General features: G+C 43.0%; 2 protein-coding genes and 1 long non-coding RNA gene across 3 annotated transcripts in view; 2 read left to right on the top strand and 1 right to left on the bottom strand.

The window, feature by feature from the left end:
- The window catches only part of LOC138951073 (uncharacterized), a 13,267-nt gene extending 7,509 nt beyond the window's left edge, over window positions 1-5,758 (top strand). The window contains exons 3-5 of the mRNA XM_070322739.1: window positions 2,068-2,275; window positions 4,829-4,885; window positions 5,562-5,758. Coding sequence (XP_070178840.1) covers window positions 2,068-2,275; window positions 4,829-4,885; window positions 5,562-5,608 — 312 coding nt within the window. The 3' untranslated portion in view covers window positions 5,609-5,758. The remainder of the gene's footprint in view (window positions 1-2,067; window positions 2,276-4,828; window positions 4,886-5,561) is intronic.
- LOC138951074 (uncharacterized) overlaps window positions 5,584-27,326 on the bottom strand; it is a 24,344-nt gene continuing 2,601 nt past the window's right edge. The window contains exon 2 of the long non-coding RNA XR_011450976.1: window positions 5,584-5,666. This is a non-coding gene — a long non-coding RNA (uncharacterized lncRNA). The remainder of the gene's footprint in view (window positions 5,667-27,326) is intronic.
- On the top strand, window positions 14,730-24,930 carry LOC138951377 (uncharacterized). Its single transcript, XM_070322990.1, has 6 exons — window positions 14,730-14,853; window positions 15,589-15,720; window positions 18,027-18,168; window positions 19,041-19,186; window positions 24,304-24,449; window positions 24,916-24,930. Exons 1-6 carry the CDS (start codon window positions 14,745-14,747, stop codon window positions 24,928-24,930), a joined length of 690 nt encoding a protein of 229 aa, XP_070179091.1. The 5' UTR covers window positions 14,730-14,744.

The raw sequence follows: 27,326 nt of genomic DNA, 5'->3' as shown, positions 1-27,326 counted from the left end.
TCTTCTCCTCATAGGAGCGATAGAGGGTCTGTAATATCACTGGCATTATGTGCTTGCAACATGTGAACACCGGGCATTGAACTGGCCTTGCTGGAGGGGGGGAGGGGGGAAGCAAGCGGCGGGGTTAGTGGGGAGGGGTGGGGTGGGGGGGTGGCGGGGCGGGATGATGGCGGGTGGGGGGCAGCCCTTGAGAGTTACACGGTATACTGGTTTGATGAGAGTTACCAAAGCATGACTTACCTCCCTTGCACTATATAGCCTGTATTCATTAATGGGGAGGGTAATTATCCGAGGAATTAAGGAAACAATGTCTGGAGAAACTAAAACCCAGGTGCACATCTGTGGGTCCAGGGCAGTGTGCATGCAAAATATCTTGTGCTTATCTTTTGCCATTTCTGAGGTATGGCGACCACAGACAGACACACTTACATCCATTTTTATATATAGTACTAGCATTCAGGGCCCGGCTTTGCCCGGGGTGGCCTCAAAAGCATTGAAAGGCATGTGCTGCCCACTGAGAGTGTCACAATATATATTCAATTCCTACTTACATGGTATTTATGGAATGAGTTATGACCAGCAGGTTCAACTGATCATGCTACACCCTTAGATGCGGTGTGTTGGTATGATAAGAGTTACCTCCTGTCCATGTATAACAAAGCAAGAGTTACCTCCCTTAGATTCTAGGAATGTCTGGAACTGTCCAGTTAATTTTCTTTCTTCATTTCTTCCCCTTATAGGAGCCATACAGAGTCTCTAATATGCCTGGCATAGTGTGCTTGCTGCAAGGGAACAGTAGGCACTGAACTGGCCTTGCACTATATAGGCTGTATTCAATAAATGGGAGGTCCATAATCTGAGAAAGGAAACAATGAATCAAGAAACTAAAACTCAGGTGCACATCTGTGGATCCTAGGGAAAGTGCATGCATGCTATCTTTTTCCTACCTCTTGTCATCTCTGAGGTATGGCGACCACAGACAGACAGACACACACACACACACTTACATCTTGTTGGCTCACGTAAGTGTAGCCTATGCGATGATAAACTTTGTCTGTCTGTGCGTGCGTGCGTGCGTGCGTGCGTGCGTATGTATGTATGTGTGTATGTCTGTGGTAGAAACTTTAACATTTCCGAGTCTATGGATTACGTCAGTCTCGGTCAAAAGTGTTCGACGTGTGTGATAGAAACTATTTGAAGACGTCACATTATGACGTAAGAGGGTTAGACGTCACGCAAAGGAATTACTGAAAGTCTCGGTCATTGTTATTGTGAGCGGGCCGAGACTTCTTGGCAGATCCAGGGTCTCGCTTTCTTGCATAGTTTCACCTATGCTTACTGTGTGTGTGTGTGTGTGTGTGTGTGTGTGTGTGTGTGTGTGTGTGTGTGTGTGTGTGTGTGTGTGTGTGTGTGTGTGTGTGTGTGTGTGTGTGTGTGTGTATGTGTGACGGAGTGATTGAGTTTGTGTTACTGTTTGTCGATTTCTTACGTGAGCCTTGAAGGCTTCGCCTCTTGTTTTATATATATAGTAGATAGATAGATGACCAGAGTTCAGAATCAGACAGGTAGAGAGAAAAGTTCATGCATCCACTCCATGCATTCAGCAACAACAAAAGTAAATTGTCTTTAGAGTGATGACAGCTTCGATAGGATTGTAATGCAGTAGTTACACAACAAACTTGGCAAAATGCGGGTACAAAGGCGGCAATAGGCATGGCTTTTTTTAAAAACATAATCCCCTTAGTTGAAGGAACCAAATCCGCGATTGGACCGGAGGTTATTTCGGACTTTTCCTAATTGTTCGATTCATTTACCCCTTTCTCAGCTTCTTTTTAGCGAAGACTTTCTGGCCATTTGTTTACTCAGGCCCTGCGTGTATACGGCTGCTGAAGGAGATTATACCCGTTCAGAATGTTTTGCTTTTCTAGTCGTAAGCCAGCTACGCGTAGAACCAAGTTACCATTCGCAGATAGAGAAACGGTGAACTAGGGGACCCAGTATCCCTTCAAACCTCCGCCTTGAACGGATTTGGCGTATCCCAGATTTCATTATTTGTCTATTTTACAGTTTTTGGGAGATGTTGGAAAGGGCGTGGCTGTAGGGGCAGTGGTCGGTCTCGTGGGGAAGAGAGACATAGACTGCGGACAGGACCTGACCCCAGAGGAGAGCAACGCTGTTGTCCAGCAACTGGAGCAGTCGTGTCCAGGCCTGGGACTTGACCCTTCTCTGGGTCTGGACAGGGCGTACGTCGAGGCTACCTTTGCTACGAGTGATGGTAAGTGTACACTGAACAATGTCATACGCTCAGTTGTGTGAACCTGCGAATATCCTGCAGCAACTCTGACACACTCTCCAATACGAGAGAAAGAGAACTGTACTTACTTGGCTGTGGTTATTTATACCCGGAGCACTGTGCTCGGTGTGATGCGCTTGTGTGATCCGCAGCGAAGAAAGCACAGGCCAAGGACTGTAAATCTCCACGGCTAGTGTACACAGTACCAATGACGGTGATCGATAATCTTTTCATGCGCGTTCCCATCTCCAGCGAATATAAACCAGCACTCAGATCTGCCTGAAACTTTGGCACCTATTGCTTTAACCATGTTTTGCTTAGCATGCAAAGTCACGATATTTTTGCCTAAAACCCAGAATTAAGGTAGTTCACTGGACCCGTTAAATATAATTTGGTTTCTCCCAAAAGTTGGTTATTTTTTAAGTTCGATCTGTCTGCTATGCATTCAGCATAAAAAAAATATAGGGTAGTGGGTTCGTTTTGGAGCTATGAGTCTCGGAAGACAGTGCCCGTTTTGAATTTTGGACCGAAAATTCGAAAAATGGGTATGTTTTGAAAACGGCCAATTACACAAACATCTGCATAGGAATAGTCATTTAAAAAATATCACCCAAAGCAGCAATGGGCAGGTAACGAAGTGCACTGGTAAACGAAAATGTTGCCCATACTCAAACTTTGTGACGTCACGTCTTTTGCCAGAGTTTATTTTAAATTTGTTCCTCATGTTTAGGTATTTTATTGCTGGTAGCCTGGAAATAAATTACGATTTGATGAGATGGGTTGTAAACGCAAGAGCGATCAAAACGGCATTAAAAAAAAACAAAAAACGACAGGTTGGTAGTGTTTTTAGGGGGGGTTCACTCCCTTGATTAACCCCACCCTTTGCACTATTACTGTCCAGTGTGCCTCAGAAATATATGTGTCACGATAATGTAAAGGGCTGTTGTCCGATCATTTGTCTCAGATATATGAGCCAACTAAATTATGTTTTTAAAAACCACTGTTACATATGACCTCTGTTGAAAGTCAAAGGTCACCGCAACTTTGAAAGGCCACAAGTCCGATTCAAATGTAATAAAAACGCCAATCAAAAGGTGGAGGTCACTTGTTTGATACAAGTGTAATAATAAAAATTAATAATCAAGGCTTGGTTTATAATTTTGCTTAATAGTGCGTACTGTTATTTGTTACGGTTTGAAGGCTGGGACTTTTTGAGGGTGGAATTAAAGCAATTTTTCGCCTTATAGGGCCCCTTATGCCTCGAAGGACTTCAATTATTGTATTATCTGCTGCCAGCGTACAGTAGAAAGAGGGCTGCATACACAAGACACTTGTTCTTAATACTACTGGCTGTTATTCTAGTTCAAACACCGGTTTTAACATGTGGTATTCTGATGCAATCACGCTGTGAGCATCACGGGTTGGGAGACACTCTCTTACCTGCTACCGGAGCTTCAATGTTAGCTTTGGTGATTATTACGATGTCACTGGCAAAGAGAACGGCTTTGTAGCGATTTCATTAGATGCCCACGTGTTTTTGACCTCGTGGTTGGGAGGCGTGTCGCATTGTTTTTATTTCTGGCGGTGTCGTCATTTTCTGACGTCATTCACTTACGCTGCCTGAAAAATGTGACGTTTGTTCTATTTACGTCATTCGAATGTTCGACGTGTTCTTCTTCTTCTTCTTCTTCTTCTTCTGCGTTCCCTGTTCGATGTGTTCGAATTCCCAGCCTGCCAGGAAAAAATGGCAACACAACTCAGTGGCTTCCCTTTGTGTATGAAGAGTAATATCCCTGTCTCCATTTGACCTGCCTTAATATGAATATTTGTTTAGTTCTTTCGCAAAAATTACCTAATACGACATGCTTTGCATACAAATTCGCAAAAAGAAAAACAGCTTTAGGTCAGCCTATTGTTTATAATTTCTGAAATTTCCAAAGCAATTCATGAAGAACTTGAGCATATATGGCTATTTCAAAAATGGCCGCAAAACGTGCCTTGTTTGGCCTCTGAAACGGTTAACACCTACCGCCTTTGACAATTAACAGGCTACATAAAGATTAGAGAAGTAAGGTGCATTAAACAAAATGCTCTTAACAGAAAATGAATGGCCTTTCCAATGGTAGTCAGAAGTGTTTGGTTTGTGCATATTCTGATTGTTTGCAGATTTTAAAATACGGGGCTATGGTTTTTGTCAGGTCGATTTTAGGGGTGACCTTGTTTGACAGGCTGTCACGGGATGCCTATACGAAGTAACATCAATCGGACAAATGATATGTGCAGCTGACATAATTACCTTTACCAGCATATGAAGTTAAACTAACATGAATTGCGTTTTAATGCTTTTCTTAGCGTGCGAAATGTGTTGCAATAATTGTTTTGCCAAGTTTAGATCTCGCTACAGATACAAAATTCCATTAGAAAGGGACCTAACAACACTAGGCGAGGACCCAAGTTTCCGTTTTACTCTATTCTGACTGGCCCGGGTACCAGGAGACAGGGTCCGAATTGTGATATTTGTTTTCTTATCTTCAGCAAACGATGACGGTGCCTTGACTGGAGATGAGCTCGATGACTTTGTGATGGTCATCGGTATGTATTCCTTCCCTCTAATATCTGGGTTGTTAATCGGTGGCTGGCTTGGATGGAAAGGTCCATGTTGGGTTGTGTAGGCGGGTTGGTGGGATTTTTGGTTGTTTTGTTGGTGGGTTGTTTGGTTGTTTGGTTGGTGGGTTGTTTGGTTGGTGGGTTGTTTGGTTGGTGGGTTGTTTGGTTGGTGGGTTGTTTGGTTGGTGGGTTGTTTGGTTGGTGGGTTGTTTGGTTGGTGGGTTGTTTGGTTGTTTGGTTGTTTGGTTGGTGGGTTGTTTGATTAGTGGGGTGATTGGGTGATTAAGTGTTTTTGTTTGCCGATTGGTCACGATTGACTGATTTGTTGATTTTGTCAATCTGCCATCTCTCTCTCTCTCTCTCTCTCTCTCTCTCTCTCTCTCTCTCTCTCTCTCTCTCTCTCTCTCTCTCTCTTTCTCTCTCTCTCTCTTTCTCTTTCTCTCTCTCTCTCTCTCTCACTCTCTTTCTCTCTCTCTCTCTCTCTCTCTCTCTCTCTCTCTCTCTCTCTCTCTCTCTCTCTCTCTGTTGTAGTTACGAAATACACTTGCTCTGCCCTTACCACCATTACCACCACCATTCATTGCATTATTTGCATGGTCCGTTGCTCTAGCCATGTCCTACGACGCCTACAATGCTGGGTCACTTTCTGTTCACATTCCAGAAGCCTTACACGAGTGTGAAGACTACGAACTGCAGAAAAAGAAGTAGATTGACGCTGATGCAGAGAGTACAGAGTTCCTTCCCTTCTTTTGGAAAGATATCTCACCTGGCGAACCACCCTCGCTTGGTGTCGATTCAATTTGCTGCTAAGGAGCATGCGAGGTTCTGAATAAACTCAACTTTGAAGAACACAAAGAAGCTTTGCGATGGAATAATTGATTTAATGGCAGTGTTGTATTTACCTGTGTGTCCGAGAGAGAGAGAGAAAGAGAGAGGGGTGTGCGTGCGTGCGTGTATGTTGTGCGAAGTCTTTTCGCTTGGTGTTTAACCTCGTTGACATTCATTTATTCAGCCAGTCAGAGTATCCCTGAGTGTTTACAGTTTCAAACGACACCCGAACGATGCTGACACAACAGCGGATGAAAGCAAGGAGTTGCATCCCTTTACATTAAGCCACGTCTCAAATAAACGAAGCTATCTTAACATTTGCTCTTCCAAGTCTGCACATTCTTCGATAGCTCCTGAAATATAGATGACAGAACTGTGACAATCACAATTCCTTTGTTTTGCATAGGAAGAAAATAAACAACTGACAGAAAAATGATTTTAAGAAAGGAAAAATAGGATTTGTAATGGGTTTGATATAACAATTTTGATGATTGAAATAAATTATGACTACATAGAACAATAAGTCAATATGTAAATGTGTGATACATGTGACAAAACTGGCAAGTGAAAGGGAGCTTACTGAGGATGTTGAGGAAGTCGTCAAGCTCATCCCCAGCCAATGCACCATCCGTATTTGCTGAAACCATGGCAACAATATTCATTGATCATCTTTCAACGGAGAAAAATCCCGAGTTGGACAATAAGCTATTCTCGTCGATCCATGTACACCTTGTACAAATGTTGCAAATACACTTTCTTCAAGCAGATCGGAGGGGTCCTGATTTGGCCTATATGGCCCGCTGGACCCAAAAAACAACAACTAACTAACTAACTAACTAACTAACTAACTAACTAAGCAGATCGGAAATAAGTAAAGGCCATGATTTGTCCTGGGATTGAGACCTAACCAATATTCTTCATTTCCGTTTAAATCTTCCCCATTCCAATGTGTGAACATGAAATATACTACCCGTCTTGAGAGTGTCTGCGTGTGCATACGTGTATGTTAACATTGATTGCTAGCGTGTGTGTGTGTGTGTGTGTGTGTGTGTGTGTGTGTGTGTGTGTGTGTGTGTGTGTGTTTGTGTGTTAGTTTGTGCGCGCGCGTGTGCGTGTATGTGTGTGTGTATTAGTGCGCGCATATGTGTGTGTGTGCGTATGTGTATGTGCGTACGTGTGTGTGCGTACGTGTGTGTGTGTGTATGATGTGCCAGTGTGTGTGTGTGTGCGTATGTGTGTGTGTGTATGTGTGTGTGTGTATGTGTGTCACACACATACACACCCACACACCCACACACACTAAAAATCAATTTTAACATACACGTATGCACACGCAGACACTCTCTGACACACCCCACCCCACCCCTCCCCTCCCCTTACCTCAAACACAGAGACAAACAGAAGACACACACACACACACACACACACACACACACACACACACATACACACATTTCATTTCATGATGATCTAGATGCAACCCCCTCCCCCCCACACACACACAAAAGCGTTTGGGAGGTATATGCTTAAGCCAGGGGGCGGGGGGGGGGGGTTGCGCAACCCCTGTAACCCCCCTAGTCCGGCCCTGGTGTGTGTGTGTGTGTGTGTGTGTGTGTGTGTGTGTGTGTGTGTGTGTGTGTGTATGTGGGTCTTCTGTTTGTCTCTGTGTTTCAGGGGAGAGGAGGGTAGGGATAGATGTTCCTGAGTGTGTCGGCGTGTGTTTACGTGTGTGTTAGAAGTGATTCAGGGGCTAAATGAGGTAAAATGACAAGGTTGATTTGGATGTAGCAATTAACCACAAACGAATTCTCTTTTTGATAACAACGATCTTTATCTGTCACTGGAGTAATTAATTAGAATAAATAATGTACACCCTGCCCAGTATCTACACTGATGACCGAAAAGATATGTGGATTGATGCGACATTTAGCACCTTCTTCTTCTTCTTCCAAAATTACGGAAATAAAATCTAGGAATCCAAGTCCATGTACTATTGTTATTCATATTCGAAAGCTGAGCAAGCCAGCCGCACAGAATAGATTCTTGCAATATTTGCATATCAATCATTTGAATTCCTCCTGTTTCTATACCACTGCACATAACACTTCTCTTCACTTTCTCAAACGCTTTCTTATTAGAATTAATTTTCCTCCAAAGAAAGCGAAACAATAACGTATTAATTTCTTTCAACACAGGTTCAGGGGTGCATATTGCCTACATAACATAAACAAACTGAGAAATCAAAACACTTTTTATTACGCACATTTTACCAAATATGCCAAGATTCCGTTTTTCCCAATTTAAAATCACCTGTTTAATACTCTTAATTCGTTGTGTCCAGTTTTCATCCACGAGGGAGGCACTGGATGTATTGCAAAAATATATTCCCAAAATCTTCATTTGTTTAACCCATCTTAATCCGTATCCTCCCTCGTTGCTATTCCGTTTTGATCCAATCCACATTGCTTCTGATTTTACTCTATTTATCTTCAAACCGGATATAATTGTAAACTCGTCTAATATCCCCAAAACAACTTTAATGTCATCTTTATCACGCAAAAACATGGTAACATCATCGGCATACAGAAGTGCCTTCAAAATCTTTTTAAACATATGCAATTCTTCTGAATCGTCAGTTTCAATTTTCAAACCTTTTACTTCAGAACCTTTTTGAAATCGGGTTGCAAGCAGCTTAATTCCAACAACAAAAGCTAGTGGTGAGAAAGGACAACCTTGTCGCACCCTACAGCTGACTTCAAAATCACTTGAGAGCCAACCGTTGTATCCAATTAATGCAGCTTCTTGTGCTACTGAACAATACTTCTACCCAACGTAAAAAAAATCTGTTCCAAATCTGTATCTCTTGAAGGCATATAACATAAACTCTTTCGATATGCTGTCAAATGCTTTTTTGAAATCCAAAGCAAGTACCAAACCAGGTTTTTGTTGTAATCTAAAATGTTCAATAACATCATCTATTGTTCTCAGCGTATGAGAGACGTTTCTACCTTTAATGAAACCAACTTGATCTTCGTGTACTATGTTTTGAATAACTGGGCATAACCTATTTGCTAAAAATTTAGCTAAAATCGTATAGTCTGTATTTGTCAAAGAAATTGGTCTCCAGTTTGATAAACTGTGTTTTGATAAGTCTTTCCCTTTGTGGATCAGGGTAATAACCGCCGATGCTTGGGTGTAGGACAGACTTCCATTCTCAAATGATTTGTTAAATGAATCAACAATAACAATTCTTAACTTTGACCAAAAAAACGTAATAAATTCTGTGGTAAGGCCGTCCATGCCTGGTGAGGAACCATTTTTCATCAATTTAAGTGCCGATGATGCCTCTTCAACCGTTACATTTCCTTCACACTCTGCCTTCTCCTCATCACTTAACTGAGGAACATCGCAATCTTGCAAAAAGGATGTAATATTATTGTCTACATTTTCATCTGGTATTTGTCGTGAATAAAGAGTTTGAAAATACTCTCTCTGAGCTTCCAGTATATCAATTTGATCTGTAATGACTTCACCATTTTCCAGTTCTAATCTTGGCATTAATTTTGAATGTGCACGTGATTTTTCTAAGTTAAGAAAATACTTTGTATTTGTTTCTCCTTCTTCGATCCATTTTACTCGTGATCTTGTCTGGGCACTGTGCAATTCTGTTTTTTCAATAAGTTCCAAATTCAATTTTAACTTTTCTCGTCGAAAAATAGCGTTTTTATCATCTGGGTTTTGGGCTAAATGTGTGTGTGTGTGTGTGTGTGTGTGTGTGTGTGTGTGTGTGTGTGCGTGTGCGTGTGCGTGTGCCTACGTGTGTGTAAGTTGTGGTTGTGCCTTCAGGCGGGCTGGCTGGCGTGTGCATGTGTGTCCACGCGTCTGTCCGTGTATGTGTGTGCGTGCATGAGTGTTTGTGTGTGCGTGTGTCTTTGTCTCTGTGTCCGTTGTTTTAACTGTGAGAAATATAACTTTGGAGAAATAGTGACAGACAAACTGTGTGGGACAGCGATCATCAAAGTGACAGTTGGCGTCCATTTTAGCACTGCGTAGCGCTCCTGCACATCGCGACCTTGTTCGTGTGTCTGTCTGTTTGTTTACCTGTATGTATGGATGTGTGTGTCTGTGTGTGTGTATGCATATGCGTGTGTGTATGTGTGCATGTGTGTGTACATATGTGTTCATGGAGGGGGGACGTATGCGTTTGGCTTCATAGTACTTTCATACGAATCACTATCGCAAATTAATCGATGTTAAAAAATATATAAAACAAATTAAAAACGCACTTTTTTGTTTCTCGTTATAGCCTGATCACGTAGACCAGCAACTTGGCCACAAATAGCACTTTTTTTTTTTTAAAGAAATCATCACGTCGATTCCGTGCGAATGAGCTTGTGCCAAACAACTCTTTTTAACACTGTCAAAGTGATCTTTGCTAATTTTTTGTGTAGTCTTAAACGCTTTGGCGAATAATTATGATTACATGGTGTTGTCGAGAAATGAATTTCTTCCAAAAATGTCTTTACCTTGTTAAAAAAACATGCATTTCTACGATTTTTGTAGCATGTTGAAGAGACACGTTTGCCTGCAATCACGACTCGCTTGACCCCTACCCTGTATAACACAATTTATGAACCAGTAAAAAATAAAAACGATTAAATACTATGCACTTGTCGTAGAGCCAGTAAAATATCCGCTACGAATCTGTTTTTCTTTTTGATTTACCTTATCTGGTTCATATTTTACGACAATTTGAAAATGACGAAACATCACTCGCAACAGTAGGCGCGAATGAGTTGCGTTTCTTTCGCCGGGGATTGTACATGCGATCATCCATATATCATGTTACGAAGGTATACGAGATTGTTGCGTGTGTGTATGTGTGTGTGTGTGTGTGTGTGTACGTTCGTGCGTGTCAGTGTGTGTGCGTATGTGTGTGCGTGCGTGTGTGCGTGCGTGCGTGCGTGCGTGTGTGTGTAAGTGTGTGTGCATTTGTCACCTTTATACCTGTGTATCCGTATTCGACTGAACGTATTAAATGTCCAGTTTGCACGCGCACCCTGTGATTGCTTAGATAAAAATCTAAGTACACGGCAAACATCATATTGTTTTGCACGAGCATGTTACCTGCTCGCCACCTTTTCTGCGTCACACAGAGCACTCCCGTTGAAGCTAATTGCGTTTTTACTAATACGATTCAGACTGTGAATCATGCAAAGTCAAACGCCATGACAAAAACAACAACAACAACAACAAACAAACACACATCAAAGCATTTTGCGTGAATCAATATGAAAACATTTATTCAATCTGTCGGCCAGAACAAAAACATCCAACACAATAACAACAGGTGCTAAGCCTTCGCTGTGCAAGTCTGCATTTGCACATACAGGCTGATACATGTACAAAAACAGGCAAGTGCAGTTTGAATATAGTACCTTGCATTGGTAACACACAGACCCTGCTCAGCAGAGAACACGAATGGTTACAATTGTTTCACTTGCAATATTTGAGAATAATTGACAAAGGGTGATTTTTTTCATGTCGAATATCACAAATGACATTGATTTATCTGTAATTTATTTTCATTCTGATGAATCTGCTTTCTTACTGAGTGATACTATCATCACTTGCTTGTCAAATGGAATGGAAGAGCACACGTTTTGTTTGTGTGTGTGTGTGTGTGTGTGTGTGTGTGTGTGTGTGTGTGTGTGTGTGTGTGTGTGTGTGTGTGTGTGTGTGTGTGTGTGTGTGTCTGTGTGTGTGTGTGTGTCTGTGTGTGTGTGTGTGTGTGTGTGTGTGTGTGTGTGTGTGTGTGTGTGTGTGTGTGTTCACAACTACATAACTGGGTTCCTTGCATTAACACACAAGCGTCCAACTGGGTTTAAAAAAAAAGTCGGTTCCAAAAATAGGGACCCACTTTTTTTACTACTGTTTCTAGAAGGAAAGTGTCAAATGAAGATTCTCAGAAGTTTTCAAGGCTGGAACCTTTTTGTGCACTTTAGTCAACTTTGTGTGTATATTAGTTCACACACCAAAGCGTGTGAAAAAGTTTCTGAGTTTCCGAAACACACAGCCCAAGGACAGATAACTCTAGTTACTGACGAGTTGCATTTTCAAGATGGCGACGCCTCGTCGATCCAAGGTAAGCGGGAAACTTAATTTTATGATTGTTTCATTATTAGGGAACAGAAACTGTATGTTTTTGTCATTGTTCTTTTTAATTTATTGTGAATAAGTGTTTTTGTGTAGGCTATATTATCTTGGGATGAGGCAGTGACTGATCGAACGGCGGAGATAGTATTGATCTATTTTTCACGCAAGAAAAATGCCTGTACTTTCTTCTTTCATGCTATTTGTGCGTTTAGTGCTGAATTTATAAGAGTAGGTAACTTGAGGATGGTGATAATAATATGGCATTTCTTAGCTAAGCTTACAGAAAACACGATTTGAAAAGACCGGCTGTCAATCCGATCTCTAATAGACGCAGGCTGTTCTTCTAGTTTCCACCCGCCTTCATCTTTTTGAAGATTCTAGTGTTTAACACAGCACTCGGGGCAACACATAATATTGATAAACATGCACAACAAAATTGAATATTGACAGCATGCGCATGCATGTGTATATCATTGCTGTAAGTGTAATTGTTTGCATTTTATTTGCAGATGATTTCTTCAGCAAGCCATTATGACGGGTAATTCAAAGGTGAGAAGGATCACGATTAATCAATGTCAGTGCATCCTGGCTGGTCCATGAGAGTGGGAAAATCTGTGGGCTGATCTGTAACCAAATCAAACCAATAAATTTCATTTTTGTAGAGCTCCAGCCTGGCATTTAATATTATAAATGATGAGAAAGACTACATGGGTCATTGGGTGAACATTCCATTGTCAGAAATGTGTGATTGGGTTTGTTAATTGTTGGATGCTTAACGCCCAGTCCACAACTATAGGCGACCTCAGGGATGACTCATGATAGGGTTATTAAACGGGAAAATACAGGTGTATGGACATAGGGCGGCAGAAACAAAACACCCTCGCGGGGCCGGAGAATCTAAAGCGACCCCTGAAAACTAAAAGGGCTTAACCCCCTGTCCACCCTAACCGTTATGACTGCTTAAATGTTATCTGTCCCTCCGTTCGGTTGTTCATCTGGCTGTCTGTCCGTCTTACTGTCCGTGCACGCCGGAGAAAAATATAACTTTAAAGATGCACAGAGTTGAAACTTGTCTAAATCAACAGTATTTTGATAATTATGTACACTTTATTAATATACTGGTAATGTTTATTTAGTAAAAAAACTTAATTTTGCACAAGATATCGCTGCGTACATATATGACCATTTTTACCTGCCGAAACAAATCACCTTACCTCTTGCTCTCACTGTTCTAGAACTGTGACGTCATTTCACATTTTCAGTACACTCTAGCTTAGTTACACACAGTCAATGTGAAGAAAGTCTCCACTTTGACTGCCAAATTTTGCGATTCTGAATGTTGTTCAGTCAGCAGTTGTGAAAATAATAGTGAAATAAAGCAAGACCTGTTGCTGTTCTTCAACTTCAAGAATACCAGTATGAGTTGTATTGCAGTGATGCATGCAAGGAATTAGTAAACAATCAACTGTATTTAGTGGAGTCTCATCAGGCTTTGGTGTGATCATGAAAACCGAATTCATACTACAGTAGAACCCCCTATTTACGACTTTGGAAAAACCTTGAAAATTAGGTCGTAAAAAAGGGTGGGGGGGGGGGAGTCTTAAAATGGTTGTTTGAGTTTTTGGCCCGGGCGGTCATGAATTTGGTTGCAGTGTACAATGTATGTACTGTTATGTACTGTCAATGTACACACACAAACACACAGTTGCAGTTTACAGTCCTATCTACACACACACACACCCAAACACATTACAGCAGAACAACTTTAACTCAAGTTTCAAAGAAAATTTACTCATGGCGTAATGCTCGCTCCCCGCCGAGTGAAGCACATTTGACATTGTGGCGCAACCAGTAAAATCCGAATGTCCTGCTCGATAGAAAGCATAACGACTTTTCTCCCGAATCATGTTTCTGCTCACAGGAATGTTTCTTCGCCGTGCATCGCTAAACTTGTCTCATACATGATCGTTGAGGTCTTCGTACAGGCACCTTTCTTTGCGTACTTTCGCTTCGCTATCCTTCTCCCCATCTTGATAACACCGAGTCTTTATTCTTGACGATACACAGGATTTGCGTCTTCCCGACTCCTAAGTAAGTCGCCACGGATTGCCATTTCGCTCGATTAGCGATTACTTTATTACCTCTCTACTCAAGAGTTGGCGCTTTTCTCTTTATTTCGCGAATTCAGCTTAGACACGTTTTGATAACATAATCATAAATTCTGTACCATCTGTGGCATAGGCCTATCACTCACAGTCACATTTATATTTGAAAAAAATTCACCTACTGCCGGCCCGTTGAATCATGAATGCACTGTTACGAGAATTAATAAACACTTATAGCAGACGCCATCAGAATCTGAATGTCTAAACTCTAAAAGAAACATTTACAACAGGGCATGGTTTTCTAGTTTGCTTACTTTTTTTTTTATAAAGACTTACAAAGTGCTCGCGATTGTCTCTTTTGGTACACTCTAAGTCATTACGGTAGCCCACCAAGTACTGTTATGATGTCAAGTCTTATGTCAAGCACCAAGTCCAAAATTTCCAGGTGTGCTCATTCACTTTTGATAAATAAAAATAATACAAATTGGCGATGCTCATTTTTGTGAAATTATTTTCAGATTGATATAAAAGCAACTTCATTCTACCTCTGTTAATTTTCCCTTCGTACTACTTCAGTGCATCTTTAGTTTAAAGTGAGGCCACCTCCTAAACTATGTTCATACCTCAACCATGATGTTGGATCTAGGCTGTTTGCATTCTTCAATTTCTTGTCAGCTGAATTTTCCTCTCAGCATTAATATTGACAGTTCTGGCTCTCCACTACTTGAACCTTTTGTTTTTCAACAGGGTGTCACATGGTGGCAAAGAGACCCATGAAACCAGGGTATCCAAAGCGTCGGCAGAGAGGCAAAAGAGGAGGGAAAAGAGGACGTTCGAGTCTTCATACTCATCACTACCTTCTAGGTTAGCCTCATTTTCATTGTCTTTTGCACATGGGATCAGCTCCATGATTAGCTAGGTCTACATTTCCCAGGTGTATGTTCCTTCAGGTCTCTATTCCTCGAGTCCTTTATTTCCCCCCATTCCCTCTGGTCTCAGTTCCCCAGGTGTATGTTCCCTCCAGGGCCAGGGAACAAAGCCCTGCGGGACATTAACCAGGGGAAACACGGACCTGCTCCCATTGTGTCCTTGGGCTGAAGGCTCACGCTCCTATTTGTGACCAAGTGTAACCATGCTAGCCTTTCACACTTGTAAAAAACTTGGTCTGCATCGTTTTAAGATAAAGCAAGGACTTGGTTTAGATTTTGTTCTGACATGTTAGATAGTGCCTATATTGTTTTGTTTCCATCTGACTATGACTGCCTAAATGTCATCCGTTCATCTGTCCCTCCATCCGGTTGTCCATTGGGCTGTCTGTCCATCTAACTGTCCGTCCGTCTGGCTACATGTCTGGGCACGATGGGGTTGTCTGTCCCTCCATCAGGTTGTCCGTCTGGCTGTCCGTGCACGCCGGGGAAAAATACAACTTTAACGTGAGGTCACCTCCAAAACTAAATATTTCATACCTCAACAGACTGTCCATGATGTTGGAATGACTTGGATCTAGTCTGTTTGCATTCTTGTCAGCTGAATTTTCCTCTCAGCATTAGTATTGACAGTTCTATATCTCCACTACTTGAACCTTTTGTTTTTTAACAGGTTGTCACATAGTGCCAGAGAGGACAATGAAACCAGGGTACTCAAAGCGTCAGCAGAGAGGCATGAGAGCCCAGGACAAAAGAGGCCGTATGAGTTTTCATCCGATTCTTCATACTCACCACCACAATCTAGGTTAGTCTTATCTTCATTGTCTTTTCTGTCCGGGATCACTTACACGATAACCCATGTCCATGTTCCCCAGGTCCATGTTCCTTCAGGTCTATGTTTGCCCAGGTCTGTGCACAGGCGGAAGGTATCGTTCACTGGACCACTACTTTCATAGAAAGACTACAAGGTATGTCACTCAGCTTCAAGTCGTCTGTGTTCTTGGAGTCGCTTCCTGCGGACAATTTTTGTGTTCAAGGCGGTTTGCCTCTTCCAACAGTCTGTGTAAGGTCAAATAAATACAGTTGAATGATTGTTTTAACTACATCATACATGTATCTTTAATTTTCAGCTGCCGTCTGCTGCAAGTTGTTTTTAACCATCATTTTGACGAATGTTCGTTTGCGAACCGCTACCTGTAGTTGGGAAGAAATCATGCATCCCGCACCGAATATGCATACGGGTGCTCATTGGTCTAAAACATATGTAAATATTGCAGCGAAGGGAAGCTACCCACGGGAGTTTCACTTTAGGTTTTTGTTAGGTTTTTGGTGAAGAACCGTTTGCCAAATCAAAAATAATCATCGAATATCCGGTTATTAACCAATGAGCGCATCGCACTACCAACTCCTCGGACCTACAACTGTTCAGCTTTCCCACGGGATCTAAGTGATATGCCGGCGACAGACGCGTTTGGTCGCACAAAATACGGTGCAGCGGACAGGCAGCTAAACATAAAAGGTACAGATAGTTAGAACATTCATTTATCCTAGCTGGCATTTGTAAAGTTACAAAGAATCTCGACATTGGCAATTATTATTTGCATAATTTTTTTTGAAGTTAGTGGAGCAAGACTCGAAGCTGAGTGTCATACCTTGTAGTCTTTCTATGAAAGTAGTGGTCCAGTGAACGATACCTTCCGCCTGTGGTCTGTGTTCCCTTGGGTCTATGTTCCTTCAGGTATATATGTTTGCCCAGGTCTATGTTTCATAAGCCAGAAACACAGTCGATCAACTGCAGTTGTCCGAGAGAACCACAGTAATCCGACATTATCGGGTTTCACAAACAAAATTTCAGTCGGCCGACTGCGGGTCATCTCACCGGAAGTCGGCCAAACACGGTGATGCTCTCCCCCCAACACTGTGTTCGGCTTACTGCGGTAAACCGAAAATAAATGTAATTATCCGCACAGTCAATGACACAATGACAATGCTCACACTTTGATTATGTTTTCTCTGGCCGATATGAATGCGTGATGTATTGTGTAAAACAATTCCATCTCAAACGGCATAAATAAATCCCTGCGCCTTGAATATGTGCGCAATATAAATTGTATAAAATAAAAATTTAAATTTTTTTTTAAATAAATCCCTGCGCTTAGAACTGTACCCACGGAATACGCGCGACATAAGCCTCATATTGATTGACTTTTTTGGATTGTGAGCCAAACCTTGTGATTGTTCTTCGAAATGTATCTATCATGACGCAGTAATCCAGGAGACAAGTCAGGGTTATGTCTTGAAGACGTCACATTATGGCGTAAGAGGGTTAGACGTCACGCGAAGGAATTACTGAAAGTCTCGATCATTGTTATTTTTAGCGGGCCGAGACTAGTTTTTTCTTCCATCGCCATTTCCACGTGCAAATGAGCAAACGGAAGTGGTAATGTTGCTAAATTTAGCCCTCGACTTGGCCATTCGGATTACTGTACAGTTGGTTGACTGCGGTTGTCCGCGGGTGACGGTGATTCGCTCATGAAACGCGCTTTTCGGTGACCCGGCGATCAACCACAGTCGATCGACTGGGCCCCAGGGGCCAGTTTCATAAGATAGCAGTGAACCGACTGACAGTCGATCGACTGCCCAGTCGATCGACTGTGGTTGATCGCCGAGGTCACCGAAAAGCGCGTTTCATAAGAATGAAAACTATTGCACGGAATCAAGTAATTTTTGTTGTCACAAGTTTTCCCCAAACTGGTCTTTGATGTAATGAAAAAGGCAAAGTAGTGACTTCATTAGTTTGCCCAGGTTCCAAAATATAATGAGTCCCCCTCGTATTGCTTTGTTTCTAGCTGACTATGACTGCCTAAATGTCATCCGTTCATCTGTCCCTCCATCAGGTTGTCCGTCTGGCTGTCCGTGCACGCCGGGGAAAAATACAACTTTAACGTGAGGTCACCTCCAAAACTATAATTTATTTCATACCTCAACAGACTGTCCATGATGTTGGAATGACTTGGATCTAGTCTGTTTGCATTCTTGTCAGCAGAATTTTCCTCAACATTAATATTGACAGTTCTATATCTCCACTACTTGAACCTTTTTTTTCAACAGGTTGTCACATAGTGCCAGAGAGGACCATCAAACCAGGGTACCCAAAGCGTCAGCAGAGAGGCGTGAGAGCCGAGGACGAAAGGAGAAAAAAGAGGCCGTTCGAGTCTTCATCCGATTCTTCATACTCACCACCACCATCTAGGTTAGTCTTATCTTCATTGTCTTTTCTGTCCGGGATCACTTACACGATTACCCATGTCCATGTTCCCCAGGTCCATGTTCCCCCAGGTCTATGTTCCTTCAAGTCTATGTTCTCTTAGGTCTATGTTCCTTCAGGTATATGTTTGCCCAGGTCTCTGTTCCCTGAGGTTTATATTTTCCACCATGATTATGTTTTCTCTGGTCTCAGTTCCCTAGTTCTAAATTCCCTGGGTGTATGTTCCCTCCAGGCCCAGGAAACAAAGCCCTGCACAACATTAACCAGGAGAAACAGACCTGCTCCCATAGTGACCTTGGGCTGAAAGCTCACGCTCTTGTTTGTGACCAAGAGTAAACCATGCTTGCCTTTCACACTTGGAGAAAACTGGGTCTGTATCATTTTAAGATAAAGCAAGGACTTGGTTTAGATTTTGTTCTGACATGTTAGATAGTGCCTATATTGCTTTGTTTCCATCTGACTATGACTGCCTACATGTTATCCCTTCATCTGTCCCTCAATTTGATTATCCGTCTGGCTGTCTGTCCATCTGACTGTCCATCTGACCGTCCGTCTGGCTGGTTGTCCGTCTGCTGTCTGTCTATATGACTGGCTGTCTGTCCATTTGTCTGTCTATCTGACGGGTTGTCTGTCCATCTGACTGTCCGTCCGTCTGGCTGTCCCTGCACACCGGGGAAACCTAAAACTTTAATGTGCGGTCACCTCCAAAACCATGTTTCATACTTTAACCAGGCTGTCCATGATGTTGGAATGACTTGGATCTAGTCTGTTTGCATTCTTGTCAGCTGAATTTTCCTCTCAGCATTAATATTGACAGTTCTGGCTCTCCACTACTTGAACCTTTTGTTTTTCAACAGGGTGTCACACAGTGCCAGAGAGGACCATGAAACCAGGATAGCCCAAGGGTCAGCAGAGAGGCATGAAAGCCGAGGTCGAAAGAGGAAGAGAGTAAAGAGGCCGTTCGAGTCTTCACCGATTCTTCATACTCACCACCGCCATCTAGGTTAGCCTTATCTTCATTGTCTGTTTGTGTCTGGATTCAGCTTCATCATTACCCAGGTCTGTGTTTCCCCAGGTCTATGTTTCTCCAGGTCCGTTTCTAAGGTCTGTGTTCCCCCAGGTCTGTGTTTCCCCAGGTCTGTGTTCCCCCAGGTCTGTGTTCCCCCAGGTCTGTTCCTCAGGTCTGTGTTCCCAGACCTGCCTACCCTTACGATTTGGGCGTAACTTACTACGAATGTTAACCCAAACTACGCCACCATGCTTTCCAGAATGGAAGTACGATTTTTAAGAATCCAAAAGTATGATTTTTTGCATCTTATCTCGAAGTAAATCCGATCAGTATAGTTGCTTTCGCAGAGCTTGAGTTTGCGCCTGCGCGAGATCATTTAGGCAATATCCGGTCATTTCCGGCCTGTTCAGCCACAAACAAGATAGACGCTGCCGTTCGCATTACAATGAATTAGCGACGCGTGGAAAATCTGAGTCCCCACGAGACAGACGAATCTGACGAGGAAGCTTGTCACAGTGGTGGTAAAAGGATTGCTGTGAGAAAGAAGACAGCCATTCAACAGAAATACAAAGGCAGCTAAATGAAATCGTGGCCAAGCCTAGGACCTTAATCAAAAGGACCAAAGCACGTCTTGTGTTCCCTTTGCCACAGTGACTTTTCGTGTGCACACATTGGAAAATATGACTGTGCATAGCACATCGGGACAGATTATCACAAGGATGCAGTACAGAGAGCTCATAGAAACAAAAAGACGTTCAAATTACCTGTTTCTTTATCAGGAAGTTGAGTGATACAGTAACAAAACTGGAGGGAGAAATTATCCGAGCAGAAGACTTAGTGTCAATGTGCAAAATGATTGCCGAATGGAACCTGATTACACTTTCTTCCAACAGATTACTCTTTTTGGCTTGACTCATTACACCTTGTAATTTTGGGGGTAGGCAGGTCTGTGTTCCCCCAGGTCTGTTCCTCAGGTCTGTGTTTCCTCAGGTCTGTGTTCCCCCAAGTCTGTGTTTCCCCAAGTCTGTGTTTCCCCAGGCCTGTTCCTCAAGTCTGTGTTCCCCCAGGTCTGTTCCTCAGGTCTGTGTTCCCCCAGGTCTGTGTTCCTCGGGTCTGTTCCCCCAGGTCTGTGTTTCCCCAGGTCTGTGTTTCCTCAGGTCTGTGTTCCCCCAAGTCTGTGTTCCCCCAGGTCTGTTCCTCAGGTCTGTGTTCTCCCAAGTCTGTGTTCCCCCAGGTTTGTTCCTCAAGTCTGTGTTTCCCCAGGTCTGTGTTCCCCCAAGTCTGTGTTTCCCCAGGTCTGTTCCCCCAGGTCTGTTTCCCTATGTCTGTGTTCCCCAAGGTCTGTTTCTCAGGTCTGTGTCCCCCCAGGTCTGTGTTTCCCCAGGTCTGTCTTCTTCTTCTTGTCGTTCGCCAATGCTAAACGTGGAGTCCAGCTCTGGTAATGAAGCTGGTGGTCTTATGAAGAGCCTCCACAGGTCCATGCAGCTTCTCATGAAGGGGCACCGGCCTGGTCCAGATCTCTCTCCTCAGGGACTGGAGATTCCTGCAGTCCTGCAGGATGTGGGCTGCATCCTGCTCTGCGTCTCCACAGGGACACATGGGGGAGGGCACGGCTCGCAGTTTTTTGTGCAGGTGTTGTTGCATTCTGTTGTGCCCTGTTCTCAGGCGAAAAATGACTACCTGTTCAGGTCTTGACAGTTGGTGGTTGCTGTCGTGCGTTGGGGGGGGGGGGGGGGGGGTTAAGCAGAGACTTTATGACGGTTTTCATCTCTGTGGAGCTAACTGGGTTTTCTTCTTGTTCGTCCTCCGCACCCAGTTTGGCCATTTTATCCGCTTGTTCGTTCCCCTCTATCCCGCAGTGTTAGGGGACCCACTGCAATATCAATCAATATGAAGCTTATATAGCGCGTATTCCGTGGGTACAGTTCTAAGCGCTTGTCGAATACAGTCTTCAGACAAGTGATGTTATGAAGTGTCGTTGTAAGCTGAGGCAGTTTGTTGTTGTTGACTGCTTGCAGCACAGACAAGGCATCAGTCAGGAAGACAACTTGGGTGTCGGGATTGACCTTGCTGCTGATGGTATTGGCTGCGTGGATAAGCGCTTCTACCTCTGCTCTGTAGTTGGTGCAATGGAGGCCAGTTGGTATAGCCTCTGCTTGCCACTCTCCACTGGGGTGTTGGATGTAGACACCAGCTCCTCCTCTCTTGACGGCATCTGTGGCGGACCCATCTGTAAAGACCCGCATCCATGCTTCTTGGGGGTATATTTCGTCGAGCATGGCAAGTGTCACCTGGCTTTCTTCTGCACATCGCTCTGTTCATCTTTTGTTGTGAGATGAGGAACTGTGGTCTGGATGGACACGTTTTCAAGGTTGTTTTTCCAGGGTGGTTCTTCAAGGGAGAAGTGTGATGGGTGAACCAGTTCAGGCATCTTTGCTTGGTGTTCTCTCTTCAGGGCCCGTGTCTCAGTTGCAAAGCTTGATCTCTTTAGCCTGCCAGAAGAGAGCTGCTTTATCCTTGCATTCATTTGGTGGTCTGGAATGCACTGGTACTTGATGTCTTGTACCATCGCTTTGCATTCTCTTCTCTTGCTGAGTGGAGGTATGCCGGTCACCTGTTGCATCTTGTCTATTGGGGTTGTCTTCATAGCGCCTGTGATGATTCTCATCGCTTGATTTTGGACTATCTCTAGGGTTTGAAGGTGCGTTTTGGCTGCTGTCATCCAAGAGCTAGATCCGTACTCAAGGTGAGGTCGTACGGTCCCCTGGTACACTGTCTTGAGGATCTTTTCGTTTGCGCCCCATTGTGATCCTGCCAGTTTCCTCATGATGTTCAGTTTTCTTCTGGCTTTTGCTTCCGCATTCATGATGTGATGTTGCCATGTCATGCGTTTGTCATATGTGACTCCGAGGTAAGTTTGCTGGTCTTCAAACTTCAGTGGCGTGTCACCCAACGTCAGTCTTCCAGGTTGTACTTTGGCGGAGAGTGTGAAGAGAGTAGCTGTTGTCTTGTCTCTGTTGATGGTTACACACCAGTTGTCTGTCCAAGCTGCAACTTTCTCGAGGGCAAGTTGCATCCTGTAGGTCGCAGTTGTTGCATGCTCCTCAGTGCACCAGAGAACAAGGTCATCAGCATACAGTGCTGCATGGACTCTACTGGGCAACTCGGGCATTCAACAGAAATACAAAGGCAGCTAGCTAAATGAAATCGTGGCCATGCCTAGGACCTTAATCAAAAGGACCAAAGCACGTCTTGTGTTCCCTTTGCCACTGTGACTTTTCGTGTGCACACATTGGAAAATATGACTGTGCATAGCCAGGGCCTAGCATTGTAAGCTGTTCGGCTTACTTTACACCGAAATAACATCTCCAGTACGCGGAACTCGATTTGGTGTACTCCGAAATGCAAAAACCTGTTATTCCCAAACGGTAAACCCAAACAGTCCCAGCTTTCGTTTTGTGCGCTGTTCGGTTCAATTCTCAATCGGTTTGACAGTTTGCTTGAGCACGCACTTCCTGTGGCATCGCGCGACCATGCTTTGTGCCGGTGTTTTGTGGCTCTAGACTTGAAATAATGTCTCGAAGCGACATTGTTGAACGTGGTCAGCCATTCAGTGACAAAGAATCTAGGTATTCCTGGAAGTGGGAATGGCACTTTCAGGCCAAATAACACAAGATTGTCAGTTTTCTTGTTTTCTGTCTGTGTTTTGCTTGTTGGTGAAGGCATAATTTAGTTGCTCAATCTTCTTGGGGGGGGGGGGGGGGGTCATTTTAGGTAAAAAAATCTCAATTTATTTTTCAAATTTTCTATGAGTTTTTTTCTATTTCACCACTATATATATTTATATTTCTTCTTTTTTTTCCCCCACCAGGGGCCAGACCCCCGCCTTTGTAAGCTGAACTCACTTTTTCCAATGCTAGGCCCTGATAGCACATCGGGACAAATGATCACAAGGATGCAGTACAGAGAGCTCATAGACGTTCAAATTACCTGTTTCTTTATCAGGAAGTTGAGTGATACAGTAACAAAACTGGAAGGAGAAATTATCCGAGCAGAAGACTTAGTGACAATGTGCGAAATGATTGCCGAATGGAACCTGAATACACTCTCTTCCAACAGATTACTCTTTTTGGCTTGACTCATTACACCTTGTAATTTTGGGGGTAGGCAGGTCTGTGTTCCCCCAGGTCTGTTCCTCAGGTCTGTGTTTCCCCAGGTCTGTGTTCCCCCAAGTCTGTGTTTCCCCAGGTGTGTTCCTCAAGTCTGTGTTCCCCCAGGTCTGTTCCTCAGGTCTGTGTTCCCCCAGGTCTGTGTTCCCGCAGGTCTGTGTTTCCCCAAGTCTGTGTTTCCCCAGGTCTGTGTTCTCCCAGGTCTGTTCCTCAGGTCTGTGTTCTCCCAAGTCTGTGTTCCCCCAGGTTTGTTCCTCAGGTCTGTGTTCCCCCAAGTCTGTGTTTCCCCAGGTCTGTTCCCCCAGGTCTGTTTCTCAGGTCTGTGTTCCCCAGGTCTGTTTCTCAGGTCTGTGTTCCCCAGGTCTGTTTCCCTATGTCTGTGTTCCACAAGATCTGTTTCTCAGGTCTGTGTTCCCCCAGGTCTGCTCCCCAAGGTATGTGTTCCCCCAGGTCTGTGATCCCCCAGGTCTGTGTTCCCCCAGTTATGTTTCTCAGGTCTGTGTTCCACCAGGTCTGTTCCTCAGGTCTGTGTTTCCCCAGGTCTGTTCCCCAGGTCTGTGTTCCCCCAAGTCTGTGTTCCCCCTGGTGTGTTCTTCAGGTCTGTGTTCCTCCAGGTCTGTTCCTCAGGTTAGTCATCCCCCAGATCTCTGTTCCCTGAGGTCTAATTTCCTCTGTGTCTCTATTTCCCAAGGTCTATATACTAATAAATAATGTTGTGTGTGTGTGTGTGTGTGTGTTTTTTTTTAATGATTAATGTGTCCATCACCTTCGCAATATACTCTCACTCTCTCTTTCTCTCTCTGTTTTTTCCCTCTATGTCACTCAAACTTTGCTTGCAACAACTGCATTATTGAATATAATTCTTCCTGTCCAATTGTTGTGAGTAAGATTATATTGTCTCACACTCTTACCCTAACCTTTGTGGGATGTTGTATTCTGCAGATTCAGGATGCCGATCATCTCTTTGCCAGCCAAAGCAAGTCCTTTCAAGTGACCATTCAAGTGACCATTCAAGTGACCATTCAAGTGTTCAGTTTCCTGCTCTACTCAAAGAGGCACTGTCAGGTGGGGGGGGGGGGGGGGGGGGCGTGGGGGCGGAGATAAATGCAAAAAACATTGTATTTTTTGCCAACAAGTCAATGTAAAAATGTCTACCCACCTTGAATGAGTTCACAAAGAAGAGCCAGAGGTAGCTCAGATTTTGGCAGTGAAAAAAGAAACTTGCTTCGCCGACAAGCTTACCTTGGATCCACGAGTCGTCGCCATCTTGAAACTGCAACTCGTCAGTAACTAGAGTTATCTGTCCTTGGGCTGTGTGTTTCGGCAAGTCGGAAACTTTTTCACACGCTTTGGTGTGTGAACTAATATACACACAAAATTGACGAAAGTGCACAAAAAGGTTCCAGCCTTGAAAACTTCTGAGAACCCTCATTTGACACTTTTCTGCTAGAAACAGTAGTAAACAAAGTGGGTCCCTATTTCATAAACCGACTTTTTTTTAAAACAGTTTTTTGAAAAGGTAATTGGAAAAATGAAAGACGATGACATTTTCAGATTCGCTTCTCTTAAAGGCTGCCCTTTACGTAGCGTTCATTAATTAATTCCTATTGTTTACATGTGCCAATAATGTTATAAAACTGTACCTAAGGGGATATAATAAAGATTGGCTGTAGCTTTCGAACACAGAAAAAATTATTGCAGTATTGCAAAGTGGTGTTGATAGTGTCGAATGTAAACGGAACAGTCTCAAAGTGAAAGTGGATGTTTTCCGGAAATTGCGAAGTTAACAAGAATACAGAAAAGCTCGCTTTCCTGCTTAGCACAATACACTACCGCGCTAATCTGGCGTGTCAATATCACTACGTTTTGCACGTGGAAGGTGAGCGATTACCCCCCGCGGGTTAGGGGGAAGAATTTACCCGATGCTCCCCATGTCGTAAGAGGCGACTAACGGATTTTGTTTCTCCTTTTACCCTTGTTAAGTGTTGTATAGAATATTATATAGTCAATTTTTGTACAGAATTTAGTCAAGCAGTATGTAAGAAATGTTAAGTCCTTTGTACTGGAAACTTGCATTCTCCCAGTTAGGTAATATATTGTACTACGTTGCAAGCCCTTGGAGCAAATTTTTGATTAGTGCTTTTGTGAACAAGAAACAATTGACAAGTGGCTCTATCCCATCTTCCCCCTTTCCCCGTCGCGAAATAACCCTTCGTGGTTGAAAACGACGTTAAACACCAAATTAAGAAAGAAAGGTGAGCGATTTCCTTCACGCGGGGATTGACGAAGCTGCACTGTCTGTGTTGACAGTCTAAAAATAGCCTAAGTCCTGGAGAACTGTTGCTAAACATAGCAATAAACTTTATAAAGAATTAATTATTTCTCGTAATTGGTAAGGACTTTAAACCTAAAACTTTGCAGGAAGCTTAATTTATACATTCCCGCAACGATGGGAAAAGCCCTGGAAGTAATTAAAATTATTAAATAGGACTATGTCAGCCTTTAAAGTATGGGGAAAGACTGTTCTCAAGAAGACACATTGATAAGTTGCAGACTCCCCGAACTTGGAAGACTTTCTAAGATATTGAGGGATACGTCTGGAATGATAATTAGTACTATCAACCAGGCTATAGCATGGTTACACTTGGTCACAAACAGGAGTGTACTCCGAATGATATGGTTTTTGGAGACACTGGAAGATAGTCAATGTTTTTAAATTGCTATATGTGTGTGTTACAATATTGGTTGAAAATAACAATAATGAATGAAAACAGGATACCAAGAAAAGCGTATAATATGCTCTTGAAGTTGGATGAAAAGGATTAAACAAATTGGGCCACCAATGTTCACCTGGGTTTGTATAGATTTGGATTTGTATGGGAAAACCCAGGAGTTCAGTCAATCCCTGTATTTGTTCAAACATGTAGGCAATGGTTAATTGATTGCAATGTCAAAATTGGTCCAGCCGCAAGACCCTTGCAAGTTTTCGAATGGGATTAGCAGTTACAGAGCCAAATAAGCACAGCCATGATAAAACTAAATTAACTACGGCATTTTTCTGTCCTTTTTGTAAAACATGTATTGAAAGTGATGTGCATTTTGTATTTGTATGCCTAGCGTATGAAGATTTGCGTGCAGAGTTGATTGCAGCAAAATAATACAGGATACCATGTATGTTTCGATTGCCAACACAATTGTACAGTCACAGAACCCTGCGCAGCTGCACATGTTAGAAAACTGGCCATTTTTTATTTGAAAGCCAAAAACACAAAAAGAAGTTGTATTTGGTTAAGTTGATGGTATTGTAATACGTTTTGTCCAGGAAAACTATGTCAGTTTATTACATGACAACATTTGTTTTATTGATCACACGTTCATATTTTTTGCAAGAGCGTATATATAGTTATCGTATGTTAAAAAGGTATGTGAATATGCGGATGATTGGGGAACAAATGCAGCGGACATGCATGTGAAATTCATGAAGAAGTGTCAGATATGCATGCACATGTGACTAACCCAGTACCCCCCGTGGGTTAGGGGGAGTCCCATATTGGTTGGGACTAAAAAGAATTTACCCGATGCTACCCTGCATGTCGTAAGAGGCGACTAACGGTTCTGTTTCTTCTCTTCTTTTGTCTTATTTCTGCCTTACCAGTCCTTTCACCTATATTTCCTTCCAAGAAAACTCTCCCTACTATTCCCTGCAGTTTTCCAATTCTTTTCTTGTTGTCTTATTTCTACCTGACTGGATCCATCACCTTTATTTCACTTACCAAAAGTCTTCTTTTCCACATCCTTATTTCTCTGCACCCCGCATGTCGTATGAGGCGACTAACGGATTCTGTTTCTCCTTTAACCCTTGTTGAGTGGTTCTTGTATAGAATATAGTCAATGTTTGTAAAGATTTTAGTCAAGCAGTATGTAAGAAATGTTTAGTCCTTTGTACTGGAAACTTGCATTCTCCG

Source organism: Littorina saxatilis, linkage group LG16 (genome assembly GCF_037325665.1).
Source record: "Littorina saxatilis isolate snail1 linkage group LG16, US_GU_Lsax_2.0, whole genome shotgun sequence".
Taxonomy (NCBI): domain Eukaryota; kingdom Metazoa; phylum Mollusca; class Gastropoda; order Littorinimorpha; family Littorinidae; genus Littorina; species Littorina saxatilis.
This window is presented reverse-complemented; position numbering and strand designations above follow the sequence as displayed.